Raw genomic sequence first — 24,142 nt, 5'->3', positions numbered from 1 at the left:
GCATCTCCGCCACCAGCTGTCTCCCTCTCATGCTCTCTACCTGGGAGCCCTGAGGGCCAGGGCCCTTCTGGACTGGCCTCTACCTCCACCCCAGCACCCCTACTCCCCTCTCTTCCCAGCCTGTGGTGTCAGGGGGTTTCTGTAAGTGCACACCTGATCCTTCCCTCCAACCAGCGGCCACACTGGGCTGGATGGCCCATCACGCCCAGGCCCTGGGCCCATCCTGCTCCTCCACCTCTCTCTGACACCTTTCCTCTCCCAGGGACGGAACCCTGACCCGCCTTGGAAGCTCATCCAGGCACCTGCTGCCCTGCCTGAGCTCCACTCATGAGACACTCCGCCTCCTGGGTTCCACATACTCCACCAAGCTGGTCCATCTCTAGGACAGACGCCACGTAATGCCTTGCACACACAGGCCCCACAGGGCAGGCCCTGGGAGTCAAGGCCTGCTGCATGGACCACGGCACTGGGCAAAGCACAAGCTCCAATTGGAGCCCTGGGGCCCCACTTGTCAACTCCCGTCTCCACTTCCTTGCCCCAGGATGCCTAAGTTGTGGGGGGGGGTGGTCACTAGGGTCCCCTGGGGGCAGGGAGTCCCCCAGCAGCTGGGCAGGTGGCTGGCCAACCAGGGAGCCCACATCACCCTGTGCCAGCACTCCCTCTCCTGGACAGGCAGTCTGTGGTCCCACCCCATCGCCTGTTTTGCCCCACATTCCCTCTCCTCAATGGCCTGCACTCACACTGCCCTTGCGGACGTAATCAGGGTCTTTGTAGATGTCCCGGGCAAGGCCAAAGTCACAGATCTTCACCACGTCGCTTTCTGACAGCAGAATGTTCCGAGCAGCCAGGTCTCTGTGGATGCACTGGGGTGCAGGGAGGCGCAATGGGGGCTGTCAGTGCAGGCCCCTGGGGTAACACCCACACCCGAAACTCCAGGGTGCCCAAGCAGTGGGGGCCGTGGGGGTGCCCTGCCTGTGGGGAAGGATTTCTATCCATCTCCGGGACTCATCATGGAGACAGCTTGTGAAATTGTGGGGAAGCAGAGAGAGTCGTGGAGTCAGACAGACTCTGCTGCTGACCGGCCAAGAGACTTTGGGGCGTCAGTTCCCTGCTTTGGGCAGTTTCCTCCTCTGAAAGTGGGAGAGACGCTAGTGGACCTCAGAGCCCCGCAGGGTGAAGTCTGAACCAAGCACTTCTTGGCGACTGGTGGGGATGCACCACCCTTTCCCCGTCTGAAGGGCCTTCAGAGGAGGCTCACCTTTCGGGAAGCCAGGAACTCCATCCCTCTGGCCACCTGGAAGCTGTAGCAGACAAGATCTTCCATGGTCAGCGGGCTCAGCCACAGGTCCTCAGCTGCACAGCGGAGCGAGGTGGGCTCAGGAGGCGCCTCCACCACGGCCTTCATCCACCCAGCCCCAGGGAGCAGCTAACAAGCATTTCAGCCCTTCTCCTGCCCCCTCAGCCTCCGGAACACCCACGTCCTACTCCCAGAGCAGTAAATACTGTTGCTCTGTGGGGGCTTGGCACCTGCTGCTTGGCCCTCAACTGCCTGCCTGGTCTGCAGGGCAATTTCCTATTCAGCCTGTGATGACCCAGTCAATCGTGGAACACCTGTGTGAAAATTGTCCCCAGGTGTCTTCCCTTCCTAAGGCAGAGCCCATTCCACACTCTCCCATGAAAGCCCCCACCGAGGGCCCCAGGCTGGGTTTCCCTAGGGTGCCTGATCATGGTATGTAACCGGGCCTGTCAGGCACTAGGAAAGGGGAAGAAGCCAGGCTCTAACCGTCTTGGTCTGGAGAAGCCCGCCTCGCTCCGCCCTCGTTCTTCGGGAAACGAGCAAAGAGGACCCTGTCGCTGCTCCCGGGCCTCCGATCCAGCCTGGCCAGCTCCACCATGGCGCGGATGCGTCCGCGCTGCTCGGGAGACTTCTCCTGCGGATGCATGAAGCTGGTTCGAGGGCGCCCAGGCGTCCACGGCAGAGGCGCCTCCACTCCCCCGCCGCCCGTGGCGCCCCGCGGGCCGCCCACTCACTGCGTGGGGGCTGAAGGTCTCCCGCTTGGCGCGCAGGAAGTTGGAGAGGTTGCCGTACTTGCAGTACTCCACGATCACCATGAGGGGCCCTGCGGCGGGACGGGGCGGGCCGTGCGTTCGGAACCCGGGACGCGCTGCGGGCGCGCTCCGCATTTGCACCCGCGCCCCCGCGGGCCTCCCAGCGCCTGCCCTGCAGCCCCTCCCGCCCGCGGCGCCCTGCGCCCAGGGTCTCGCCGTCCCGGCGGGCCGCCCCGCTCCGTACCCTTGGGCTTGGTGCACGCCCCCAGGAGGTTGACCACGTTGAGGTGGTTCCCGATGTGAATCAGGATCTTGAGCTCCGACATCAGCGCGCGGTGCTCGCTGGCTGTGGCGCCCTCTGGAGGGGACACAGGCCTCACGTCGGCCCCCATCCGGGCCCCTTTCCCGCCACTGGCTGCTTAGCTAAGGCACAGCCAGCACTCTGGGCACGGGGAGGGGTACCAAGGCCCCAGGACATCCTGCTGGCCCCACTGAGGCAGGGGGTTCGGGTGGTACCTTGGCTCTGACTCCCGCAGCCTCCCTGTAGAATCTTGGATGAGACTGGCTCCCAGCCTCAGTTTCCCTTCCTGAGTTGCCATGCCACCGGCCCACCCAGAGCTGCTGCTCCTCACTAGCTAGGCTGCCCCTTTCGCCCGCAGACCCCACACCTTTCAGCATTTTCACGGCCACGGTGTCACAGCTGCTGCCCTTGTTGATGCCGAAAGCGGAGGCTTCCACCACCTTCCCGAAGGCGCCGTAGCCGAGCACTCTCCCTGTCGGGGCAGGGAGCCAGTTGCAGGTGAGCTGTATGGGGTGAGGGTGGAGACAGGTGGGCAGCAGGGGAGCCCCATCCAGAGGTCCAGGAGGACAGGCCTGGCAGCAGGAGGAGTGTGGGGAGCCTCTCTGCCAAACAGGAAGAGCGTGGGAGCCACAGCGGGAAGAGAGGGAGAGGGTGGACAGGAAGCCGCGCATCCTCCCGGGTAGGTGTGACAGATCCACCCTGCTCAGGGTGGCAGCAGGTGACCTCGGGGAGCCTGGGAACTGGGAACCCTGGCTAAGGCTCTGGTTACCCACGCCCAGAGGGGCAGGTCAGGCCAGGCAGAACTTCCTGGTGGGAGTTTGGAGAATGGAGGGATTCAGGAACTCCAGCCTGCAGCAGGTGTGCGGGGCAGGAGGTGTGGGTTGGGCAGGCTGGTGCTGGCCTCACCCAGGTGCAGCCGCTCTCGGGGGAACTCCCACTGGCTGGCGTCGTAGGACAGGTATTCGCATTGCTCCTCCAGAGGCACCTCCCCGGGGTCCATGATGATGGACAGGTAGCCCGTCTTGATGTCTGCGTGGGTCGGCTGCCGGGACGGGACAGGGAGGAGTGGGGCAGCTCACTGACTTGGCCGTACCACTGTGGCTGGGGCAGAACTTTGCCCAGGACAGATGGCATGTCCTGCGGGGCTCTCAGTCAAGGAGGGGATGGAGTAACAGGCAGACAACCTCTGCGGGGTTGGAGCCCACGGTGGAGGGCTGCGAGGCTACCCAGGAGACAAGGCTGCCAGGTCAACTAGGGCGGGCACCTTATTCTTTATCTTAAGGGCGGCCAGGGTGGGGGAGTCCTGAGAGAGACCCCACCAGGAGAGGGGAGGGACACTCACCCTCCTCATGTTACAGAAGATGAGGAGGAGGAGGACCCAGAAGAAGACAGCGATGACCCCGGTACCGACAAGGATCACGATCTCCATGCTGCCCTTATCTTCAGAGCCTGCGTGGGCAGAAAGGGGCCGGCGTGTGTGTGTGTGTGTGTGTGTGTGGCAGAGGGTGCACTGCAGGCAGCGCCGCTTCTGATGGGCACGACTTGCCCGAAGTGGCCACAAAAGGCGCTAACTGGGGGCAGGAAGGGGGTTGAGGGGCGCAGGGTGAGGCCGGACCTTCCACGGCCACGCTGGCGGAGGAGTTGACGCAGCCCTTGGCGTTGCACACGCTGCACAGATAGCGACCCGCATCCTCCTCGCGCACGCGCTGGATACTCAGCTTCTGGTTGGAGTCCGCCAAGTCGACTCCTGCAGGGGGGAGGGTGGAGGGGCGGGTCCACCTGGGTTTGGGGTCGTTGGCCTCGCGGGCCTCCGGACCTGCCCTTCCCCGGGCCACCCTCCCTACCAGACTTTTCCTCCAGCAGCCTCTCGTCTTTGTACCACACGATGCTGGGCGCGTGCGCTCCGGCCACCAAGCACTGCATCTCCAGGGAGTCGCTCACGTTCACCAGGAGGTCGGTCAAGTTCTGCGTGAGCCGAGGGGCCTCCAGGGCTGGGGGCAGGGGTTGAGAAGGAACTAAGTGGAGTTGCACTTAGCAGGAGGACCCTCTTTGGGCTGGGAGCAGAGGGAGGGAAGGATCCCCGAAAGCTGGACTCAGGATTTGTGCACCGGGCAGGAGCGCGGCGCGTCTCCGCAGGGGGAGGCGGATAGTTAGGAGGGGGCGCTCCTGCAGGCCAGGGCTGTGAATAGACCTCCCGGGGCGAGCCATGCCGGGGCAAAGGCAGAGGCAGCTTCGGCTAGAAGAGAGCGCGTCCCCGCCCTCCCCGCGGCCAGCCTCACCCTGCACCGACAGGTACTTCTTGTGGCAGTGCTTGTCATGGCTGCGCCGGTCTTGCACTTCGCACACATAGTGGCCCTCATGCTCGGGCGCGACGCGGGGGATACTCAGGCTGAGCGTGGCGTGGCGCGCCCCAGGCGCCACCTCCTCCAGGCTGGCGGCCAGAGGGGTGGCGAACAGATGCACGTTCTTGCAGTCGAGCAGCAGCGGGTTCCCGTGCGCATCGTGCAGCGTGGACAGGTTGAGGCGGTACCAGCGCAGATGCTCGTACTTGTAGCTGTCGGCTTGGCAGCTCAGGAGCACGGGCTGGCCCTCTAGTAGCTCCTCGGATGGCTTGGATTCGATGCTGAAGCCGTCGGGGATGGCTGTGGAGGGAGGAAGAAGGCCCGTGACACTGCCCTGGGAGTTTGCTTACCCATCCACCTGCCGCCCCGGGGTCTCCTGCCTCCTTCCCTCCCTCTCTCTCTCTCCTGGAGGAGCCCCAGCTGGACTGCTTGCCCCCACCCCTCAGAAGCCCAGGTCATCAGGAGTTCCGTGACGCCACTCAGTGAGACTTGAACCCTCATTCTCTCCTGAAGCTTGCCATGGCCCACCCCATGTTCAGCTTGAAACAGTGTCTTCTTCCCTGGCTCTTCCCAGTGCCATGTGCCCATTTCCTTTTGCCTCTCTGGTCCCTTCTGGTCAGGCTCCTGTGGCCTCCCCAGCCCCCAGGTGTTCTCTGGGGCTCCATCTCTCTGCTGGTGCCCTGATTTACACTCTGGGACCCAGTGGCGTCTTCTCCTGGGCTCAGCTCTCCTGAGGTCACTAGCACATTTGAAAATCTGAGTAAGCCACAGATCTTCTCCCCAGAGCAAAATTCACACGTGAGTCACAAGGTCCCAGGGCTTGGGAAGGGGAGAGTGGGAGTGGGTATAGCTAGGAGGAGCTGCAGTGAGCCAAGGGCATCCTTGAGGGAGGAACCTCAGGGTTGGGGACAGAGGACACCATTCCATCCCAGTGCACCAGCACCCAGGCCCTATGCTGATGACCCTCAAATCTATTTTTCCTGTCTACAACTGGTGGGCCTTGGATCTCTCTCCTGGGTGCCCCACGGACCCCAGAAACTCAATGCACCCAAACCTGCCCCCTCCTGACCCTGTACCCAGGCCTGCCCCCGATGGTCTGGTCACTCACTGGTCACATAGAAGTAGATGAGCCGCTCATCCTGGCCCACCTTGTTGGAGACCACACACTTGTACATGGCGGACACGTTGGCATTCTGGATCACCAGCTTGCTCACAGTCTGGGAGAGCACAGGCAAAAGGATCCATTTCCTGCCCAAGTTCTCCCAACCTGGGCCCTCCCCTTCTGCAAGAAGGTCGCTGTGCCCACCACAGTCATGGGGGAAACTGAGGCTTTGGACTGGAGAAGACCGAAACTACAGGACCAGGGATGGTGAGGCAGGGAAGAGAAGGCCTTGGGCAGCAGGGGGAGGCAGCTGCCCAGAAAAGTCAAGGGACAGTGCACGGGACTGCTGGCCTAGGCTGCGGTGACGTCACAGGGCAGCCTTTGGCAGGACCAGAGAGACCTCTGGCCGGGACTGGGCTCAGTCTGTGGCTATGCTGAGGGGGCACCAGGGTCAGTCCAAGCCAGGGTGAGAATTCAGGCTGTGGTCACAGCAAAGGCCAGTCACTTCTGGATGGGGTCAGGTCCAACCCAGTCGCTGCTTGCTGAGATCCTTGTGAGATGCCCTCCTCAGCCCAGGACTGTCCACAACAGCAACTCCTGGGTCCAGGGTTACTGCCAGGGGTGGGGATGGCTCCCAGAAGGACCGAGGCCCCAGGGAGTAGGAAGCCTGAGACACAGGGGAGGAGGAAGGGCCATAGGCCCTGCCTACCATCCAAAGACCCCCACCCCCACCCCACCCCCAGCTGGGCACTTCCTGTCCAGGACTGGAACAGGAAGAGGCTCTGGAGGTGTGTAGGAAAACAGGAAGTGACTGGAGGAAGTAGGTGCCTTTGTTCAGTACCCCCTTCTCGGCGTTGCCCCCAGGCCGCGCCAGCGGCTCAATAGCCCTCTGTGCAGACCTGGTCAGCCTCCAGCCCTGTCCCCTCCTGGCCCTGGGGCCTGTGGGCCTCAGGGGTTCATGGCCTGGCCAGGTGGCCTTGCATCTCAGCTTCCTTGTCTGGGAAGCCGCCGGAGGTCCGCCCTCCATCACAAAGCCGGAGGCTGGCCCTCTGACCTTTCTGCGGGCAGGGTGGCCGAGGCCTACAGACTGCAGGAAGGTCACCCGCTCTCGGCCGCTCTGCCCAGCACTCTGGAAGCCAGGTGGAAACCACACGGCAGTAGTGGCCTCTCTCTCCTCCCTTCTCCTTGTCCCTGGGCACTCAGCAGCACGGCTGGCCTGTACCTTATTCTTCCCCTCCACAAACTCGGTCCAGGTGTCCAGGCTCTCGATGGGGTTCACGGCGTCCTGCGTGGTCACTGCCCTCCAGTCGCGGCACTGTGGCATGAGGTCTCGCTGCCGCCGCCGCCGGCTGCCAGAACCAGAAGAGGCAAGGGCAGGTCAAGGGATACAGGCAGGAAGGGCCCACTTTGGGGGCGGGGTCAAGCCCTTGTCACACCCAGTCACCTTCTCATATGGGATGGGGGGCGAGGCTGGCCCTTGGGCCTGAGTGAGGGAGATGGGAAGGGGACTTTGTTTCTTTTCTTTTGAGATGGAGTTTCACTCTTATTGCCCAGGCTGGAGTGCAATGGCACGATTTCGGCTCACTGAAACCTCCGCCTCCTAGGTTCAAGCCATTCTCCTGCCTCAGCCTCCCAAGTAGCTGGGATTACAGGCGTGTGCCACCACGCCCATCTAATTTTTTTGTATTTTTAGTAGAGACAGGGTTTCTCCATCTTGGTCAGCTGGTCTCAAACCCCCGACCTCAGGTGATCCGCCTGCCTTGGCCTCCCAATATGCTGGGATTATAGGCGTGAGCCACCGTGCCCAGCCTGTTTCTGGATCTCTGTCTCCCACCCGTCAGGCTCAGGATCCGGCAACCCGTCCTACACAGGCTGCTGACACCACCTTCCTGTGTCCACTGTCCCTCGCGCACGTGTGCACCCCGTCCCGCTTCTCTTGCTCCTTCCTGCAGAGGCCACCTTGGATCTGCCCACATGGCTGCAGGGGCAGCACAGTCCCATTCTGCCCCAGGAGGCGTCTCTGCCCGGCCTCTCCCTCTCTCCTGCTTTAGGAGCTGCGGCCTCCCTCTGGGCTGCGTGTGCACCCCCAGCAGCCTTGGCCTCCTGCCAGGATTGGGGGGTGGCCTCAGGGCCCCAAGGGAGGCTCCTGTCTGCCCCTGTGGGAGGAGGAGCCGAGCAGGGACTCTCTGAAGGGCTCCATCACTTGGCACAGAGCATAAAGGTGGCACACCCAGAAGGAAGGACATTTGGAGGTGCTGGCAGCGAGCTGCAGGCCACACGATCTAGAAGGATACTTATGAACCTTGGACATTTGGGGCCGGCTGAGGCCACCCCTACTGAGCCACCCCCACTGACCACCGCAGAGCCACAGCCAGTGGGGCCACCCTCATCTCCCATCTAGGTTCTCAACTCCCATCCGCCCCAGTTTGACACCAGGATCTCTCGCTAAAAGGAAAACCTGAGCCAGGTCTCCACTCCTCAACACCCTTCACTGGCTCCCTAGTGCCTTCAAGCCCTGCCCACCTGGGCGCCCTCCTCTCATCCCCTGCTCGTCTAAGTGTCCTGTGAAACCCATCTGTCCTGCTGGCATCCCGCTCAGTGGAGGGGAGCATGGCCCAGCAGGTGGGCGAGGGGAGCGAGGCCCAGCGGGTGGGTGGCAGGTGGGTGAGGGGAGCGCAGCCCAGCAGGTGGGTGAGGGGAGCGCGGCCCAGCAGGTGGGTGGCAGGTGGGCGAGGGGAGCGCGGCCCAGCAGGTGGGTGACAGGTGGGCGAGGGGAGCACGGCCCAGCAGGTGGGTGGCAGGTGGGCGAGGGGAGCGCGGCCCAGCAGGTGGGTGGCAGGTGGGCGAGGGGAGCGCGGCCCAGCAGGTGGGTGGCAGGTGGGTGAGGGGAGCGCGGCTCAGCAGGTGGGTGGCAGGTGGGTGAGGGGAGCGCGGCTCAGCAGGTGGGCGAGGGGAGCGCAGCTCAGCAGGTGGGCGAGGGGAGCGCAGCTCAGCAGGTGGGCGAGGGGAGCACAGCCCAGTGGGTGGGTGAGGGGAGCATGGCTCAGCAGGTGGGTTGGTCCTGCTGCTTATAGCTGTGCCCCTGGGAAAGCCATCTCCCTTCTCTGACCCTGTTTCCCTGTCTGTAAGGGGGTGATGTGAGTGCTGCACAGACGAGCTGAGGCACGTGAGCACACACGGTGTGCCGTGGGGCTCAGTGCAACCATCCCAGAGGCTCAGATAACACCCTCCCAGACCCCTGCCCCACTGGAGGTGTCCTGCTGGGTGCTCAGAGGCACGTGCTTCCTCCTGCCTCCAGATGATGCAATTATGTGTCCAGAGGTCTTCGCTCTTGAGGGAGGTGGGTGGGGGCCGGACCAATCCTTTGTCCAGCCTGGCCAGCTGGTGGAGGAGGGGTGCAAGGGAAGCTCTGAGCCTCACTCAGGCGCGGTGAGGCCAGGGATTGGCTATAGCTGAAGGTAGGGTTCAAGTTCAGAGCAGGGCCCTGGGGAGGGGTACAGGGAAGGCCTGGGTGGTGAGGGGCACTATAAAGAGGGCTCCTCACGGCCGAGGCTGGGGGCGGGGGCTGTGGCTGTGCAGGGGGCCTGGGCCGCACGTAGGAGCTGTACTCACAGACTCCGCTGGGCAAACATCTTGCAGGGTGTCCAGGGCCGCCAGTGCCAATGGATGCTGAGGGGCAGGGGCACCCCATAGGCCGTGCAGGTGAGGGCCTGGCGGCTGTGGCGCGAGTAGATGCTGGGGGAGGAGGCCTCCTTCTCGTGTATGTGGGGGGGCACTGGGGGCACAGCACATGGCCGGTCAGCTGACTTCCAATGCCACACCGCCCACCGCCCACCCGTGTGCTCTCCCATCCCTGGCCTACCATTCACCACCAGCTCCAGGCTGATGTTGCGTCTGAGGCCAGCAGCAGAGTTCCACAAGGTGAGGGTGTAGATGCCGGTGCTGGCCTCTGTCACCTCCTTGAGCACTAGGGCATGTGGACTGTGGCGCCCGGACAGTGCCTTTCCATCCTTGTACCTGGCCAGGGAAGGGAGGTCAGGGCCCATACAGATCCCACCTCAGCCCCAACCTCATCCTGGCACCCCCAACCCCCAACCCCAAATACACGGTCAGGAGGAGGGAGGGGCTGGCAGGAGTGCAGGGTAGGGCGGGAGACACTGGTCTGCGAGGGGAAGGCCTAAGTCCCTGGAGATATCTCCAGGCCACATCTCCCAGGTGTGACAACCGTGTCAGGCGGCCGGCTCAGGGGCATCAGTCACTGAGGTCTGCAGTAGCATCCCCTGCCTTGCCCCAAAGGCTCTGTGATCTCTCCACAAGCAGCGAGATGACCATGTCCCTGCTGGGGCAGCGCCTTCGCTCTCCCTACCTGTGGCTGCAGACAGCCTTCTTCGGCCAGGCTTGCCCAGCCCAGCCCAGGAGGATCCCACACACCTGGCTCCTCCACCCAGCCCATCTGTGTGTCTGCTAGACCATCCACCCAGTCACTGTTCGCCATCGACATGTGATGGTGCCATAGGAAGGGTGGGTGGGCGCCCAGATGTGGCAGGCCTGGAGACCCTGTCCTCTTTCTTACCGACATCTGAAGTGCAGTCCCTGTGAGCAGTCTAGCTCCTTGCCATGTGTGTGGCCCCTCCAGACACGTGGCCTTCTTGCTGTCCACCCCCCACCCCAAGGCCTGTCTATCACTGCCCACCTCACACTCATTTCCGAAGCCAGGAATCTGCAGGGCTCCCTGCCTCCTTCATTTGGGTGGGGGTGTGCAGCCTGCCTGCCTATCCTATGCTGTGGCCTGCCCCTGCCTTGCTGTGTCTATTGACTGCCCATCTTCCCCCTGGGGTGGGAGCCCCACGAGGGCAGGGCTGCCTCCTGCAGAGTTGCGCCCAGCTCCCTACATGTCTGCTGCACACGTGAGGAAGCCGCTGTCTCGGCCCCAGAGGGTGTGCTGGGGCCCCTGCACCTGTCTCTGTGACCTGGACTCTGTACGGAGATACTCCTCCTTTGGACAGGCGCCTGCCCCGGTGCTGAGTGTGGTAGACCAGAGAGACACCGCAGCGTGGCCCGGGAGAGGCACAGCCCTTGGGCAGAGACCAAGAGAGAAGGGGATGCAGGGACCTGTTCTCAACTGGGACACCACAGCAGGGACCCAGAGGGGAGCTGCCTGGCCTGGGGTCACAGAGCGAGGCAGGCCCGGGCCGGGGCGGAACTGAGGTGGTGCTGTCTGCGTGGCTCTGGTCCCGAGTCTGCCACTTGCCGGATCTGAGACCCTTTCATTGCCTCAGCGGAGATGACATGCACCTTGCAACTGTCGTGAGGTTTAACTCTGACAGTGCCAGCAGCGTGCTGGACACACTATGGGTGCTTTGGAAGCCAAGGACCAGTCTGTCTGTGTGTTTGCCAGACCATCCACCCAGTCACTGCTCGCCATCGTCACGTGATGGTGCCATAGGAAGGATGGGCACCACAGGAAGGCTGGGTGGGTGCCATAGGAAGAGGACCAGATGTGGCAGGAGTGATCCTGGAAAGCTGTTCTGAGAGGCAGCTGCCTGAGGATCGGGTAGACCCTGGATGCAACAGAGCTGCCACCTGCCCAGAGCAGGCTCAGTCCTGCTGGCCTTGGAGGGTGGGGGACAGGGCCCAGGAGTCTCCAGGAGCTGCACCTGTGAGTGAGGCTCCAGGATCTGCCAGTGCCCTCAGGATTCTGCCCCAAGGGCCTTGGCACTGACCAGGTGCCTTGGACGGACACCGAAGTCTGTGTCCTCAGTGGGAGGGTCACACTGGGCTCAGGGCCAGGACACCCTGGGCCTTCCCAGGAGAGAGCAGCCCCCAGCCAGTGCAGGGGACCCTGGCTGAGGAAACCCTGGGCCTCTGCTTGCCCAGCTCCAGGAAGAGTGGCCCTGCCAGGAGGGAGGTGCCCAGGCTGGAAAGGAGGCGGCTGCTGGGCTAGCTCAGAGCAGAGACCCCTCCTGGGGACTTGGGGGTCAGTTACAAATACCCTTTCCTGGCCTCTGCTTCCTCATCCATGCAATGGGGACTCAAAGTGTGGCTGCCTGCGGATGTGTTTGTGAGGGGTGCCATGCCCCCCGACAGCCTGCAGGGAGCAGCCAGCAGAGGCAGAGCCACCCCTGAGGCATCCCTTCCCTGGGCCTCGGCACACTGCAGGGTAGCCTCATTCAGCCTGCAGATCGGGGGTCTGTGGGGACCCTAGCAACCTGCCGGCCTCCTGGAAGCTCTCTTGCTCACTGCCACACAGCACAGGCCCAGCCCAGGCAATGTGTCAGTTCCCTGTGGCATCTCCACATTTCTGGACAGGAGGGTCCTGGGAGAGGCAGCCTCGTTAGAAGGAGGCATAGGGAACGCTAAGCCACTGCTTCAGGGCAGGCCCTGGAGACTCTGCAGGGCAGAGAGGCAGCCAGCCGTCAGGAGGCAGTTAGGAAAAGCCCCTCGATGTGCCCACCACACCCACATGGAACAGAAGGCTGGTACTGAAACCCTTCCCGGTGTGGCAGGAGCACAGATAGACCTTCCATCTGGAATACCACATTACGGGCGGGCTCCTTGGGGCGTCTCCTGAGAGAGGCTCCTGCCATGCCTGGTCTCAGCGTGCAGGTCCTGATGGCGAGGATGCTGCCCTTCCTCCCCCGTGGTCTGTTTTGCCCCTCGGCTTGGAAGGGTAGCGGTGGGGTCAGGGGAGCCAGGGCTGTTACCATTGGAACTCGGGCGGAGGGTATGCCGCCAGCTTCACGGGCAGCTTCACCAGCTCGTCTCCTGCCGTGGCCTCCAGGATGGGGCCTTTGAGCCACTCGACGCTGATGAAGGGCTTTTCTGCCAGACAGGAGAAGTCAGTGTAAATCCAGGACTGACCCGTCGTTGACTGACCAGGGATTCCCCCCATGGCCCCTGCAGCCCCGGCAGCCGGACACCTGTAGACTGGGGCTGGCCATGCAGGAGCTGGGCAAGTGCAGGAGCTGGGCAGCTCCTCCGCTCATGGCCCTCCCTTCCCTCTGGCTGGACTCCCGAATGCTCACGTGCACCGTGAGCTCTGGGCCCAGGCCCACATGGCACAAGGACCCTTGTTTCCCAGGCTTGATGGCGCCTGACCCTGACCCACCCATGCCATACCATGCACAATGACCTCGGTGCTCTCCCGAAACCGCTGGATGCCGTTGTTGACCTCGCACACGTACGAGCCCAGGTCGTGCTGGCTGACGTTGTGGATGGTCAGGATGCTGGAGAGCTCTGTGTGGGTCTGCTGGGAGCGTCGCTCGGGCACCCACTTACCCCGCTCTGCCTGCCCGCACCCAGGGAAGCCCCGCGTCAGCAGCGGGTTCCTGCACAGCTACCCCACCAAAGGCACCCCTCCCAGCCCAGCCAGCGGCGGCTCCAGAAGCCTTGGACCCAGGCCCTGAGTCGTCTTTGGGCGGAACACTTGCCCTTCAGACTGGGGCACCTGGGGCAGGCCTGGGTCCGCACATCCTCCACACAGAGGCTCAGTGTGTGCTGGACAGTGGCAGGGACTCCTGGGGACAGGACAGCCTGGCAGGGCTGCTGACCTCACCTGCTTCCCCGGGTAGTCCCAGTCGAAGGTGACACCTGAGTTGAACTCAGCCCACACGGTGCAGTTCAGGACCAGCTTCTCCCCTACCAGCAGCTCCAGCGACTTCTTGGGCAACAGCTGGATGTCATAGAGCTCGTTGCCTGTTGACACACGCACAGTGATTCCCACACCCTCACAGGACGACGCCCACTGAGGCCAGCGAGGCAGTGACAGCCCCGCTACTGTGAATGGAACACAGCCCAGTTACCTGTGATGTGCACGAGGAAGGGGTTGGAAAGGAAGTCCTGGTCCCCCCAGGTGGTCTCGCACTGCAGGTACAGGGCCTCGCGCAGCAGCGGCGTGGACACCCGCATGCCCCGCCGGTCGTCCCACACCACCTCCTGCCCGTCTGGCCACAGCACCGAGCTTTGCTGGAGGGACAAGGCCACCATCAGTGACCAGCTGTCCCCTTGCTCCTGGCCAGACAGGCAGCTGCCTTTCCCAGGGGTGGGACTGGAGGGCCGGATCCCGGGGTGGGGGTGGGGCCGGATCCCGGGGTGGGGGTGGGGGCGGGGCCGTACCGAGCGCAGCGTGACGTTGAGGCCGGGGACGGACACCAGACAGGGCACCCACATGGCATCTTTCCTGTTGACCAGGAGCGTGTCGGGCTTGTTGATGAACGGCTGCTCGAAGTCTGTGGAGAGGGAGCAAGGTATTGGGGAAGGGCTGTGGCGGCCAGGCTGGGGGAGGGCTCCATGGGGCTGGGCGGTGCTGGAGCAGGTGGGGCCCCGTTCTCTCCTCTTGCCATCTCGGGGTCCACAGGCTGGGGGCGGTGTGGGCCCCAGCTGCCCGGGACCCTGCCCCAGCCTGGCCTGCCTCCAAGTCTCACCTCTCACGAACACGTAGGAGCTGGCGGCCGTGGTGCCCTCGATGCGGGCCTTGATGTACTTGTAGTAGCAGACGTAGCTGCCTGTGTCGTTGGCGCGCACCTCACGCAGCAGCAACACCTTGCAGTAGGGCCTGACGTCTGTGCCCTCGCAGTCTCGCACCACCCCCGTGTCCTCGCTGTCCTTGTCCCCAGTGGCTGGTGCCTCCTGGTCTCCTGGCCAGGCCCACTCCAGGGGGTGCTGTCCCCTGGCAGAGGACAGGAGTGGTCAGGTGGGCCCCAGCGGCAGCCCATGGGGACTATCCCTGAGGAGCCTCCCTCAGGCCAAGGCTCACCAGGCTTGTCTTACCCGGAGCATGGAACTGCCCAGGGTTTGGGCGCACACTACAGACCCTGCCCGGGGCAGGGCACTCCCCGGCCCCTGGGCCTCGACTGGGCTCCTGGGGCTGGTGTGGCAGGCTGGCCTGCAGACAAGCACAGGCCTGGGATCACAGCTGGGAAGGTGGGGAGACACCACCTCTGGGGCCCCCGTGGGTGGCTCCCAGGGTGGCTGGGAGTGGGTGCAGATGACCTGGGAAGTGGCCTGGGGTCAGTGTGAGATGTCAGGAGTGGGGTGCAGGGAGATGAGGCCCCATATGAAATGCTGATGAGGGGCCAGGCACAGTGGCTTAAGCCTGTAATCCCAGCATTTTAGGAGGCCAAGGCGGGCGGATCACGAGGTCAGGAGATCGAGACCATCCTGGCTAATATAGTGAAACTCCGTCTCTACCAAAAATACAAATAAATAAATAAATAAATAAATAAATAAGCCGGGTGAGGTGGCGGGCGCCTATAGTCCCAGCTACTCCGGAGGCTGAGGCAGGAGAATGGTGTGAACCCGGGAGGCGGAGCTTGCAGTGAGCCGAGATTGGGCCACTGCACTCCAGCCTGGGCGACAGAGTGAGACTCCATCTCAAAAAAAAAAAAAAAAGGACACGGTGGCTCATGCCTGTAATCCCGGCACTTTGGGACACCTAGGTGGGCGGATCATGAGGTCAGGAGATTGAGACCATCCTGGCTAACACGGTGAAACCCTGTCTCCACTAAAAATACAAAAGTTAGCCAGGGGTGGTGGCGGCGCCTGTAGTCCCAGCTACTCCAGAGGCTGAGGCAGGAGAATGGTGTGAACCCAGGAGGCGGAGCTTGCAGTGAGCTGAGATTGTGCCACTGAACTCCAGCCTGGGTGACAGAGCCAGACTCTGTCTCCAAAAAAAAAAAAAAGAAAAGAAATGCTGATGGGGGTGTATGGTTGAGGCTGGGGAGGACAAAAGTCACCCATAGCCTGGGAGACTCCACAGCCCCGAGGCCACTCTGCCCTGGGAGGTGCTGCCATCTGGGTCCTCAGCCACCACCTCCTGCCTTGGGCTTCTGCAGCCTCCCTGGCCTGCCAGTAGGAGAGGGAACCCGTACCTGCAGGAGATGGACAGGCTGTCACCGGTGTCGACGACGTGTGACTCCTCTGTGATGTTCAAGGTTGGGGGGGTCATGGAGTAGCCACTCGCCAGGCCTGGGGTGGGAGACAAGGTCAGCGTGGTGCTGGATCGTGAGTTCACACGACGTTGATCGGGCATGGTTGGGCATTCTGCATCACAAGGGCGGACCAGCTGCGGGGCCAAAGCAGCCCAGGTTCTCAGCCAGCTCGGTGTGGCCTGGCCTCACCATGTGCACCGTGAGCAGCACCAGCCCCCAGGCCCCAAGACAGCCACGAACCTCTCCCATAGGCTCACCCTGCCTTGCCCCACAGCCGCCATCCTCACCTACACACCACCCTGGACCAAACCCCAACCTCTGACCCCAGTGAGTGGAGCGGCTGGCATGAAGGAGCAGGGGGAGGGGTGCTGGAGCATGTCGCCTCGGCATCATGGCCCCTGCAGTGCTGCTGCCTGAGGCCCTCCCTCCTCAACTGCTGACCTACACCTGCTGCTTCCCAGGGGATCTTTTCTTTTTTTTTTTTTTTTTTTTTTTTTTTTGAGACGGAGTCTTGCTGTGTCACCCAGGCTGGAGTGCAGTGGCCGGATCTCAGCTCACTGCAAGCTCCGCCTCCCGGGTTTACGCCATTCTCCTGCCTCAGCCTCCCGAGTAGCTGGGACTACAGGCGCCCGCCACCTCGCCCGGCTAGTTTTTTGTATTTTTTTTAGTAGAGACGAGGTTTCACCGTGTTAACCAGGATGGTCTCGATCTTCTGACCTCGTGATCCGCCCGTCTCGGCCTCCCAAAGTGCTGGGATTACAGGCTTGAGCCACCGCGCCCGGCCCCCAGGGGATCTTGCACATCCCAGGTCCTCCCCACACCACGCAGGCCTCCGCCCTCCTGCCTGCTCTCTGCCAGTGGCTTTCCCCCTCCCAGGCCACGTGGCGTCACCTCACAGGTGTCCTTTGGTTCCTCAGCTTCTTGCACCCTCACAGACCCCGCCAGCTGCCCCAGCCTCCTCTGGGCTTTCCCTGCCCAGGCCTCCCTAGACACCCCCAGACCTTCTCACAGGGATCTTCAGACACACAAATAAACCGGCCCCATCTGGTTGAAACCCACCCTCAGCCAGAGACTGTAGGCTGGCTGGGCTGGGCCTTCTGTCCTGCAGGACTCAGCCCTGCTGTCCCCACACCCTCCTCCCCGTGGGGTGGCGTGTGTGTGTGTGTGTGCACGCGCGCGCGCGTCCCTGTAGGCCTGGGTGTGTGAGTCTGTGTGTGCCTATGTCTGAGTGGTGTGTGTGTGGCTTTGTGTGTATGTGCAAGCATGCATGTTTGTGCATCTCTGACATGCTAGCGTGTGTACACACATGAGTGTGAATGTGGTGGGATCCCGGTGTGGGTGGGAGCAGGCCCCAGGGGAGGTCTGGGTCTGGAACTCTGGCAGATGCATCCTGCCGGGGGCATCCTGAGACAACAGGAAGGGAGGGCTGCATGGCCAGAGGCCCAGGGCTGCGTCCTGTTCCTCCCCCAGGTCCCTGTACTCCTGGGGGCACAGCCCACTCTTCTGCCCCCAGGCCCCTCCAGTCCGACAGGTCCCTCGGGGTTTGGGGCAGCAGCAGTGTAGTTCTCCTGCCCTCCCGAGGACAGCTCCCTGAGGCCCCAGGGTCCTGCCCTGAAGCTAATGGGGGTGGGGTGGAGCCCAGGGAACCCTTGACCCCAAGCCACCCTCGGACACGGCACCAGGTGCCTGCTGCACGCCAAGATCTCATTTCGGCCTCACACGGGCAGCACAGTCACTGGTCAGCGACCTCCGGCCTCTCCCTTCTATTCCTCTCTCCTGGCCAAACCCTTCCAGGCACCACTTCACTATGGGTCCAGGGCAGGAAGGGCCTTAAACCACACATCCAGACTCACTGTCCAGACTGGGACGCTGAGGCCCTCCAGCCACCCTCAGAAGGTAGCGCCTTGCCTGCCTGTCTGCTGCTGTGACTACCACCACGTCTTTGCTTTGCCAGCCTGCCCCTGGGGCCCCGAGGCAGAAGGGGGTTGTGGGCTCTGCAGCCCCTTCCCCTTGGGCGGTGCCCAGCCTTCACAGCACAGCAGCAGGGCCTGGGCACTGGCAGCCCATAGATTGCACCCCTGGGGCTGCCACGAGAGGAGTCTGGGCCAGGGGCTGGGAGATCCCTGCAGAGAGGAGGCTCCCCTCGGGTGGTGAGGAGCTAAGAAGGAATCCTGCTGAGCTGGGCTTTGAAGGAGGGGATTTTTTTCCAGGTAGTGGAAAGTCAGTCCACGCCAGGAGGAGAGCTGGGCATGTATGTGGGCACTGGAGTGGGCGGTGGTCTTTCCTCAGCGCTACAGAGGAGGGATGATGGGCATGGGGCTAGACCTGTGGGGACGAATGGGCTCTACCTTCCCAGTGGGCCTCGTAGGAGGTCAGGAGACCAGGCTCGAGTCCAGTGTCCACCTGCCCAGCCCCATGCCCAGCCCCACGCCCTCACTGCAGGAGAGAGCACATCCCCACCCCACTGAGGTCTGGAGTGTTGAGCTGGTGGCCCCCCTTCTCAGGAGTGCACATCCAGCACACACCGTCTAGCTCCACTGTATGGCAGCTGTCAGCCCAGCTTCCTCGGATGGCTCCCCTCTGTTCCCAGGATAAAGCAAGGTGGGCTGGGCCTCTGCCCTCCGGCCACTGCCTCTCTCCAGCTTCCTCTCCCAGGAGGCGTGGCCCTCCTCCTCCCATCCTCCCAAAGTGCCTGTTGTTTTCCTGTCTTGAACACTTGTCCTTTTCCTCAGACATCCCTCCTTCCTTCTTTCCCTCCCTAGGGCCTCCCTCTTTAGGGTCTAGTTCAGATGTCCTCATCACTCAGGCAGCACCGGCCTCTTCCTCCTCCTCGAGCTCCTGCTGGAGCACAGTAAGACTGAATTGTGGTTTGATGATCACATCTGAACAGAGGCTCAATTTTATTCATCTTCCTAAGCCCAAGACAGAGATGTGCAAAGGAGGTTCAAGGGGTGGATATAAGAATGGTGGGATGGGCCAGGCGCGGTGTCTCAGGCCTGTAATGCCAGCACTTTGGGATGCCGAGGCAGGCGGATCACGAGGTCAGGAGACTGAGACCATCCTGGCTAACACGGTGAAACCCCCGTCTCTACTAAAAATACAAAAAATTAGCCGAGCGAGGTGGCGGGCGCCTGTAGTCCCAGCTACTTGGGAGGCTGAGGCAGGAGAATGCCATGAACCCGGGAGGCGGAGGTTGCAGTGAGCAGAGATTGCACCACTCACTCCAGCCTGGGCAACAGAGAGCAGAGATTGCACCACTCACTCCAGCCTGGGCAACAGAGAGCAGAGATTGCACCACTCACTCCAGCCTGGGCAACAGAGCAAGACTCTGTCTCAAAAAAAAAAAAAAAAAAAAAAAAAAAAAAAAAAAAAAAGAATGGTCGGATGGATGATGGATGGAAATGGGATGGATGAATGATGAATCAGATGAATAAATGGACGGATGGGTGGACAGACAGATGGGTGGATGGGTGGGTGGGGAGGTAGGTGGGTGGGTGGATGGAAGTGTGGGTGGGTGGGTGGGAGAATGGATGCATGGATGGATAGAAGTATGGGTGGATGGGTGGGTAAACTGGTGGACAGATGGATGGGTGGGTGGAAGGATGAATGGATGGATGGGTAGAAGAGTGGGTGGACAGGTGAAAGGAAAGTGGATGGGTGAAGGGTGGGTGGGGAGGGGAGTCTGTAGGAGCTTCCTCCTGGAGGCATCGTACCACCAAAGGAAGCACCTGCATCACCGCTGAGCAGGACCATCCACCGTGCTTGCCCCTCCACGCAAGCTCTCCTTTTCCATGACATGCCATAACTTATTCCAGTGACCCCTCTGCCTTCACCAACCTTCCACTGTGCCCTGCGTGATTGGCAAACTTTGCTGTAGACCTCACTGTCCACTCCGAATGTCCCTTCCTGTCTTATGTGAAGCCTGGCTTTCTGGCCACGCCACTGCCCCTGGGCAGTTACTGCTCTTCACCCCACATGCCTGAACCCCTCGCAGCCACCTGCCCTCCCTACAGCAGTCCCTCTGGCCTGAACTCACAGCCACCTGCCCTCCCTACAGCAGTCCCTCTGGCCTGAACTCACAGCCGCCTGCCCTCCCTACAGCAGTCCCTCTGGCCTGAACTCACAGCCGCCTGCCCTCCCTATAGCAGTCCCTCTGGCCTGAACCCCTCGCAGCCACCTGCCCTCCCTCTGAGGGTCCTGCTCTTTGGCGGCACCGCCCTCTTCCCCACTAAAGCTGTCATCAGCTGCACCCCCCGTCACTTCCCCTCATTCTCTGCTGACCATAGCTCCTGGCTCACCATCCCCCCCACCCCAGCTCCTGCTCTTCTCCATGACTTCACCATCCACAGGGCTGACTCACCAGCACCCTGGCCTCTGAGATCCCCGTGCATGGTCCTCCCCTCTTCTCCTCCTCAGTCATTCAGCTCCAAGGGCGCACCCTGGACCTGGTCATTACCAGAGGCCATGCCATCCCAAATGCATGTCTTTATCTCTCTCCCGCTTCCCCTGTTCCTGCTCCACAACACCACGTCCTTCAGCCTCCTCAAAGCCCCCACTGCTTCCTCCCCACCCCTCAGTGCCCTCCTGGTGCTGCCCCGTCCTGGTGCATGCAGTTCTGGTGCATGGGGTCTGCAGCCCATCCCTCTGCATGCTCCCTCACCTCTTGTCCTCCATCCCAACCCTGAGACAGCACGCGTCCCGAACAGAGCAACGCGGCAGCACAAGGCCCCCTACGTGAGCTCCTCCCCCTCATTTTCCTGGGTGCACACAGTTCAGGGTGCTCCTCTCTCACTCTCAGCATCGAGAGGGCAAAATCATGAGACAGAAACATCCCACTGGCCGGTGCGGTGGCTCATGCCTGTAATCCCAGCACTTTGGGAGGCTCAGGCGGGCAGACCATCCTGGCCAACATGGTGAACCCCATCTCTAATAAAAATACGCAAATTAGCTGGGTGTGGTGGCAGGCGCCTGTAATCCCAGCTACTCGGGAGGCTGAGGCAGGAGAATCGCTTGAACCCGGGAGGCAGAGTTTGCAGTGAGCGGAGATTGCACCACCACACTCCAGCCTGGGACAGAGCGAGACGCCATCTCAAAAAAAAAAAAAGAAAGAAAGAAAAAAGAAACACCCCATCTTCCCACATCCCAGCCCACACTGCCAGCCAGGGCCCCAGAAATCTCTGACATGCCTGCCCCAAACCAGGCCCTCCATCGTGCCTAGGGCCCCCCGCCACAGATTTCTCTTCTCATCACCAGTCTTTATGCAATCATCTCCCACCGGTTTTGTTTTGAGATGGAGTTTCGCTCTTGTTGCCCAGGCTGGAGTGCAGTGGCGCAGTCTCGGCTCACCGCAACCTCCGCCTCCCGGGTTCAAGTGATTCTCCTGCCTCAACCTCCTGAGTAGCTGGGATTACAGGCATGCGCCACCGCGCCCGGTTAATTTTGTATTTTTAGTAGAGATGGGGTTTCTCCATGTTGATCAGGCTGGTCTCAAACTCCTAACCTCAGGTGATCCACCCACCTTGGCCTCCCAAAGTGCTGGGATTACAGGTGTGAGCCACCACGCCTGGCCCATCTCCCATCTTAAAAACAAAACAAAATAATCCCTTGGTTCCACACTCTCTTCCAGCCACTGCCCCTTTTCCTATCCCCCTTCATTCCCCTCTGCTGGTCTCCCCTCATCCACCAGTGGGGTGCAGCCCCCTCACTTCATGGAGCCACTGGGCGGGGCCTCCCATGACCTCCAGGCTGCAGGCCTAGTGGGCACACAGGGCAGGGAGCTGCACTTGCTCTCCCCTGGGCAGCATCTGTGACCTACCTCTCCCCACCTCCCCTCTGCCCAACACACAGTGCTGGGCACCACTGTCTCTCTGGAGTCCAGACACCTCCCAGGTCTCTAGCTGCAGCCAGGACTACTGTTTGCAACTTCACTTTTAAGCATTCAGCTGCCCACTGGACTTGGACACCCCACAGACAACCGGCAGTCTGCGTTTCCAATGCTAAACTGCAGACACGCACTCCCTCCAGCCCCACCAAAGGCTCCTCCCTCCATAGCTCCCTCTCCCCAGATCCTCTCCCAGCCCATCCGTTGACAGACCACTGAAGCCTGTCAGGCTGGACACACCTCAGGGCCGGCCCCTGCTCTCCCACTGGGGCCAACACAACTGCACGCACCCCAGAGTGGTTTCCTGGGCCCTCTCTTGTCCTCCTCCAGGCCTCCCTCTAGGCCCCGCTCCCTGCAGTGAGTAATACTTGAAAAAGCACAAGCCTGATCACACTTGTGCTTCAGTCTCGTCAGTGCACTGGATTCCTCTGCACGCCCAAGAAAATCCAAACTCCTGGTCCCTGCCCCTCTCTCCACACCCTCGTGGTTCATCCCCTTCGCGTGCACGTTTCCAGCCACCAGACTCTCCACACCCTCGTGGTTCGTCCCCTTCGCGTTCACGTTTCCAGCCGCCAGACTCTCCACACCCTCGTGGTCCGTCCCCTTCGCGTTCACGTTTCCAGCCACCAGACTCTCCACACCCTCGTGGTTCGTCCCCTTCGCGTTCACGTTTCCAGCCACCAGACTCTCCACACCCTCGTGGTCCGTCCCCTTCGCGTTCACGTTTCCAGCCACCAGACTCTCCACACCCTCGTGGTCCGTCCCCTTCGCGTTCACGTTTCCAGCCGCCAGACTCTCCACACCCTCGTGGTTCGTCCCCTTCGCGTTCACGTTTCCAGCTACCAGACTCTCCACACCCTCGTGGTTCGTCCCCTTCGCGTTCACGTTTCCAGCCGCCAGACTCTCCACACCCTCGTGGTCCGTCCCCTTCGCGTTCACGTTTCCAGCCACCAGACTGTCCACACCCTCATGGTCCGTCCCCTTCGCGTTCACGTTTCCAGCCGCCAGACTGTCCACACCCTCATGGTCCGTCCCCTTCGCGTTCACGTTTCCAGCCGCCAGACTGTCCACACCCTCATGGTCCGTCCCCTTCGCGTTCACGTTTCCAGCCGCCAGACTCTCCACACCCTCGTGGTCCGTCCCCTTCGCGTTCACGTTTCCAGCCGCCAGACTCTCCACACCCTCGTGGTCCGTCCCCTTCGCGTTCACGTTTCCAGCCGCCAGACTCTCCACACCCTCGTGGTCCGTCCCCTTCGCGTTCACGTTTCCAGCCACCAGACTGTCCTGTGCCCTCAGGCTGACTTCTCACGCTCAGGACTCAGCTTAGACATGGCCTCCTCACCCTACAAAACAGCTCCGTCCTAGCCTCCCGGCAGCTTACGGCATCCTTCCTGTCACAACTTGGAGTTACTTATTTATGTGTTTGTTTAAGCTATATCTGTCCATGTCCTCCACTAGGCAGTAAGTTTCAACTGGACCAAGACAGCTCTTTTTTATCCCACCCCATGCTTCCCACAGCAGCTGGCACAGAGTAAAGTCTCAGGGAATACTCATTGAATGAAAAAAATGGAGGGATGGAAGAAGTATGGATGGAGGGGTGGGTGGGTGGGTAGATGGGTGGAAGGGTAGATGGCTGGATGGGTAGGTAGGTGGATAGGTGGAAGGGTGGGTGGGTGGGTGGATGGATGGATGGAGGAGTGGATGGGTGGGTGGATGGATGGGTGAGTAGAAGGATGGATGGGTGGATGCATGGACAGACAGATGAATGGATGGATGGACAGGTAGATGAGTGGATGGAGAGATGGCTGGATGGGTAGGTAGGTGGATAGGTGGAAGGGTGGGTGGGTGGGTGGATGGATGGATGGAGGAGTGGATGGGTGGGTGGATGGATGGGTGAGTAGAAGGATGGATGGGTGGATGCATGGACAGACAGATGAATGGATGGATGGACAGGTAGATGAGTGGATGGAGAGATGGTTGGATGGGTAGGTAGGTGGATAGGTGGAAGGGTGGGTGGGTGGGTGGATGGATGGATGGAGGAGTGGATGGGTGGGTGGATGGATGGGTGAGTAGAAGGATGGATGGGTGGATGCATGGACAGACAGATGAATGGATGGATGGACAGGTAGATGAGTGGATGGAGAGATGGCTGGATGGGTAGGTAGGTGGATAGGTGGAAGGGTGGGTGGGTGGGTGGATGGATGGATGGAGGAGTGGATGGGTGGGTGGATGGATGGGTGAGTAGAAGGATGGATGGGTGGATGCATGGACAGACAGATGAATGGATGGATGGACAGGTAGATGAGTGGATGGATAGATGGATGGATGGGTGGATGGATGAGTGGATAGAAAGATGGATCAACAGATGGAAGGATGCATGGATGGGTAGATGAACAGAAGGATGGATGGATGGGCAGGTGGAAGGATGACTGAATGGCTGGATGGAAGCATGGATGGTGGAAAGGTGGGCACATGGGTGAAGGGTGGATGGGTGGATGGTCAGATGGTTGGATGGATAGCAAGTAGATGGATGGATGG

The 24,142-nt window shown here is 61.6% G+C and overlaps 1 protein-coding gene across 2 annotated transcripts in view; it reads right to left on the bottom strand.

Moving 5' to 3' along the window:
* FLT4 (fms related receptor tyrosine kinase 4) overlaps positions 1-24,142 on the bottom strand; it is a 47,423-nt gene that overhangs the window by 12,996 nt on the left and 10,285 nt on the right. For both annotated transcript variants that reach the window (XM_050793147.1, XM_050793148.1), the window contains exons 2-23: positions 15,664-15,760; positions 14,218-14,462; positions 13,910-14,022; positions 13,597-13,759; positions 13,350-13,489; positions 12,914-13,082; positions 12,499-12,616; positions 9,657-9,811; positions 9,407-9,569; positions 7,017-7,143; positions 5,801-5,909; positions 4,630-4,992; positions 4,195-4,341; positions 3,966-4,097; positions 3,693-3,799; positions 3,257-3,392; positions 2,718-2,822; positions 2,294-2,407; positions 2,032-2,120; positions 1,784-1,931; positions 1,259-1,353; positions 741-863 (exon numbers count right to left, since the gene is read on the bottom strand). In XM_050793147.1, coding sequence (XP_050649104.1) covers positions 741-863; positions 1,259-1,353; positions 1,784-1,931; positions 2,032-2,120; positions 2,294-2,407; positions 2,718-2,822; positions 3,257-3,392; positions 3,693-3,799; positions 3,966-4,097; positions 4,195-4,341; positions 4,630-4,992; positions 5,801-5,909; positions 7,017-7,143; positions 9,407-9,569; positions 9,657-9,811; positions 12,499-12,616; positions 12,914-13,082; positions 13,350-13,489; positions 13,597-13,759; positions 13,910-14,022; positions 14,218-14,462; positions 15,664-15,760 — 3,158 coding nt within the window. The remainder of the gene's footprint in view (positions 1-740; positions 864-1,258; positions 1,354-1,783; positions 1,932-2,031; positions 2,121-2,293; positions 2,408-2,717; positions 2,823-3,256; positions 3,393-3,692; positions 3,800-3,965; positions 4,098-4,194; positions 4,342-4,629; positions 4,993-5,800; positions 5,910-7,016; positions 7,144-9,406; positions 9,570-9,656; positions 9,812-12,498; positions 12,617-12,913; positions 13,083-13,349; positions 13,490-13,596; positions 13,760-13,909; positions 14,023-14,217; positions 14,463-15,663; positions 15,761-24,142) is intronic.

Source organism: Macaca thibetana, chromosome 6, assembly GCF_024542745.1.
Source record: "Macaca thibetana thibetana isolate TM-01 chromosome 6, ASM2454274v1, whole genome shotgun sequence".
In the NCBI taxonomy this organism is placed as follows: domain Eukaryota; kingdom Metazoa; phylum Chordata; class Mammalia; order Primates; family Cercopithecidae; genus Macaca; species Macaca thibetana.
The sequence above is the reverse complement of the archived record's forward strand: the minus strand, read 5'-3'. Positions and strand labels throughout refer to the sequence as shown.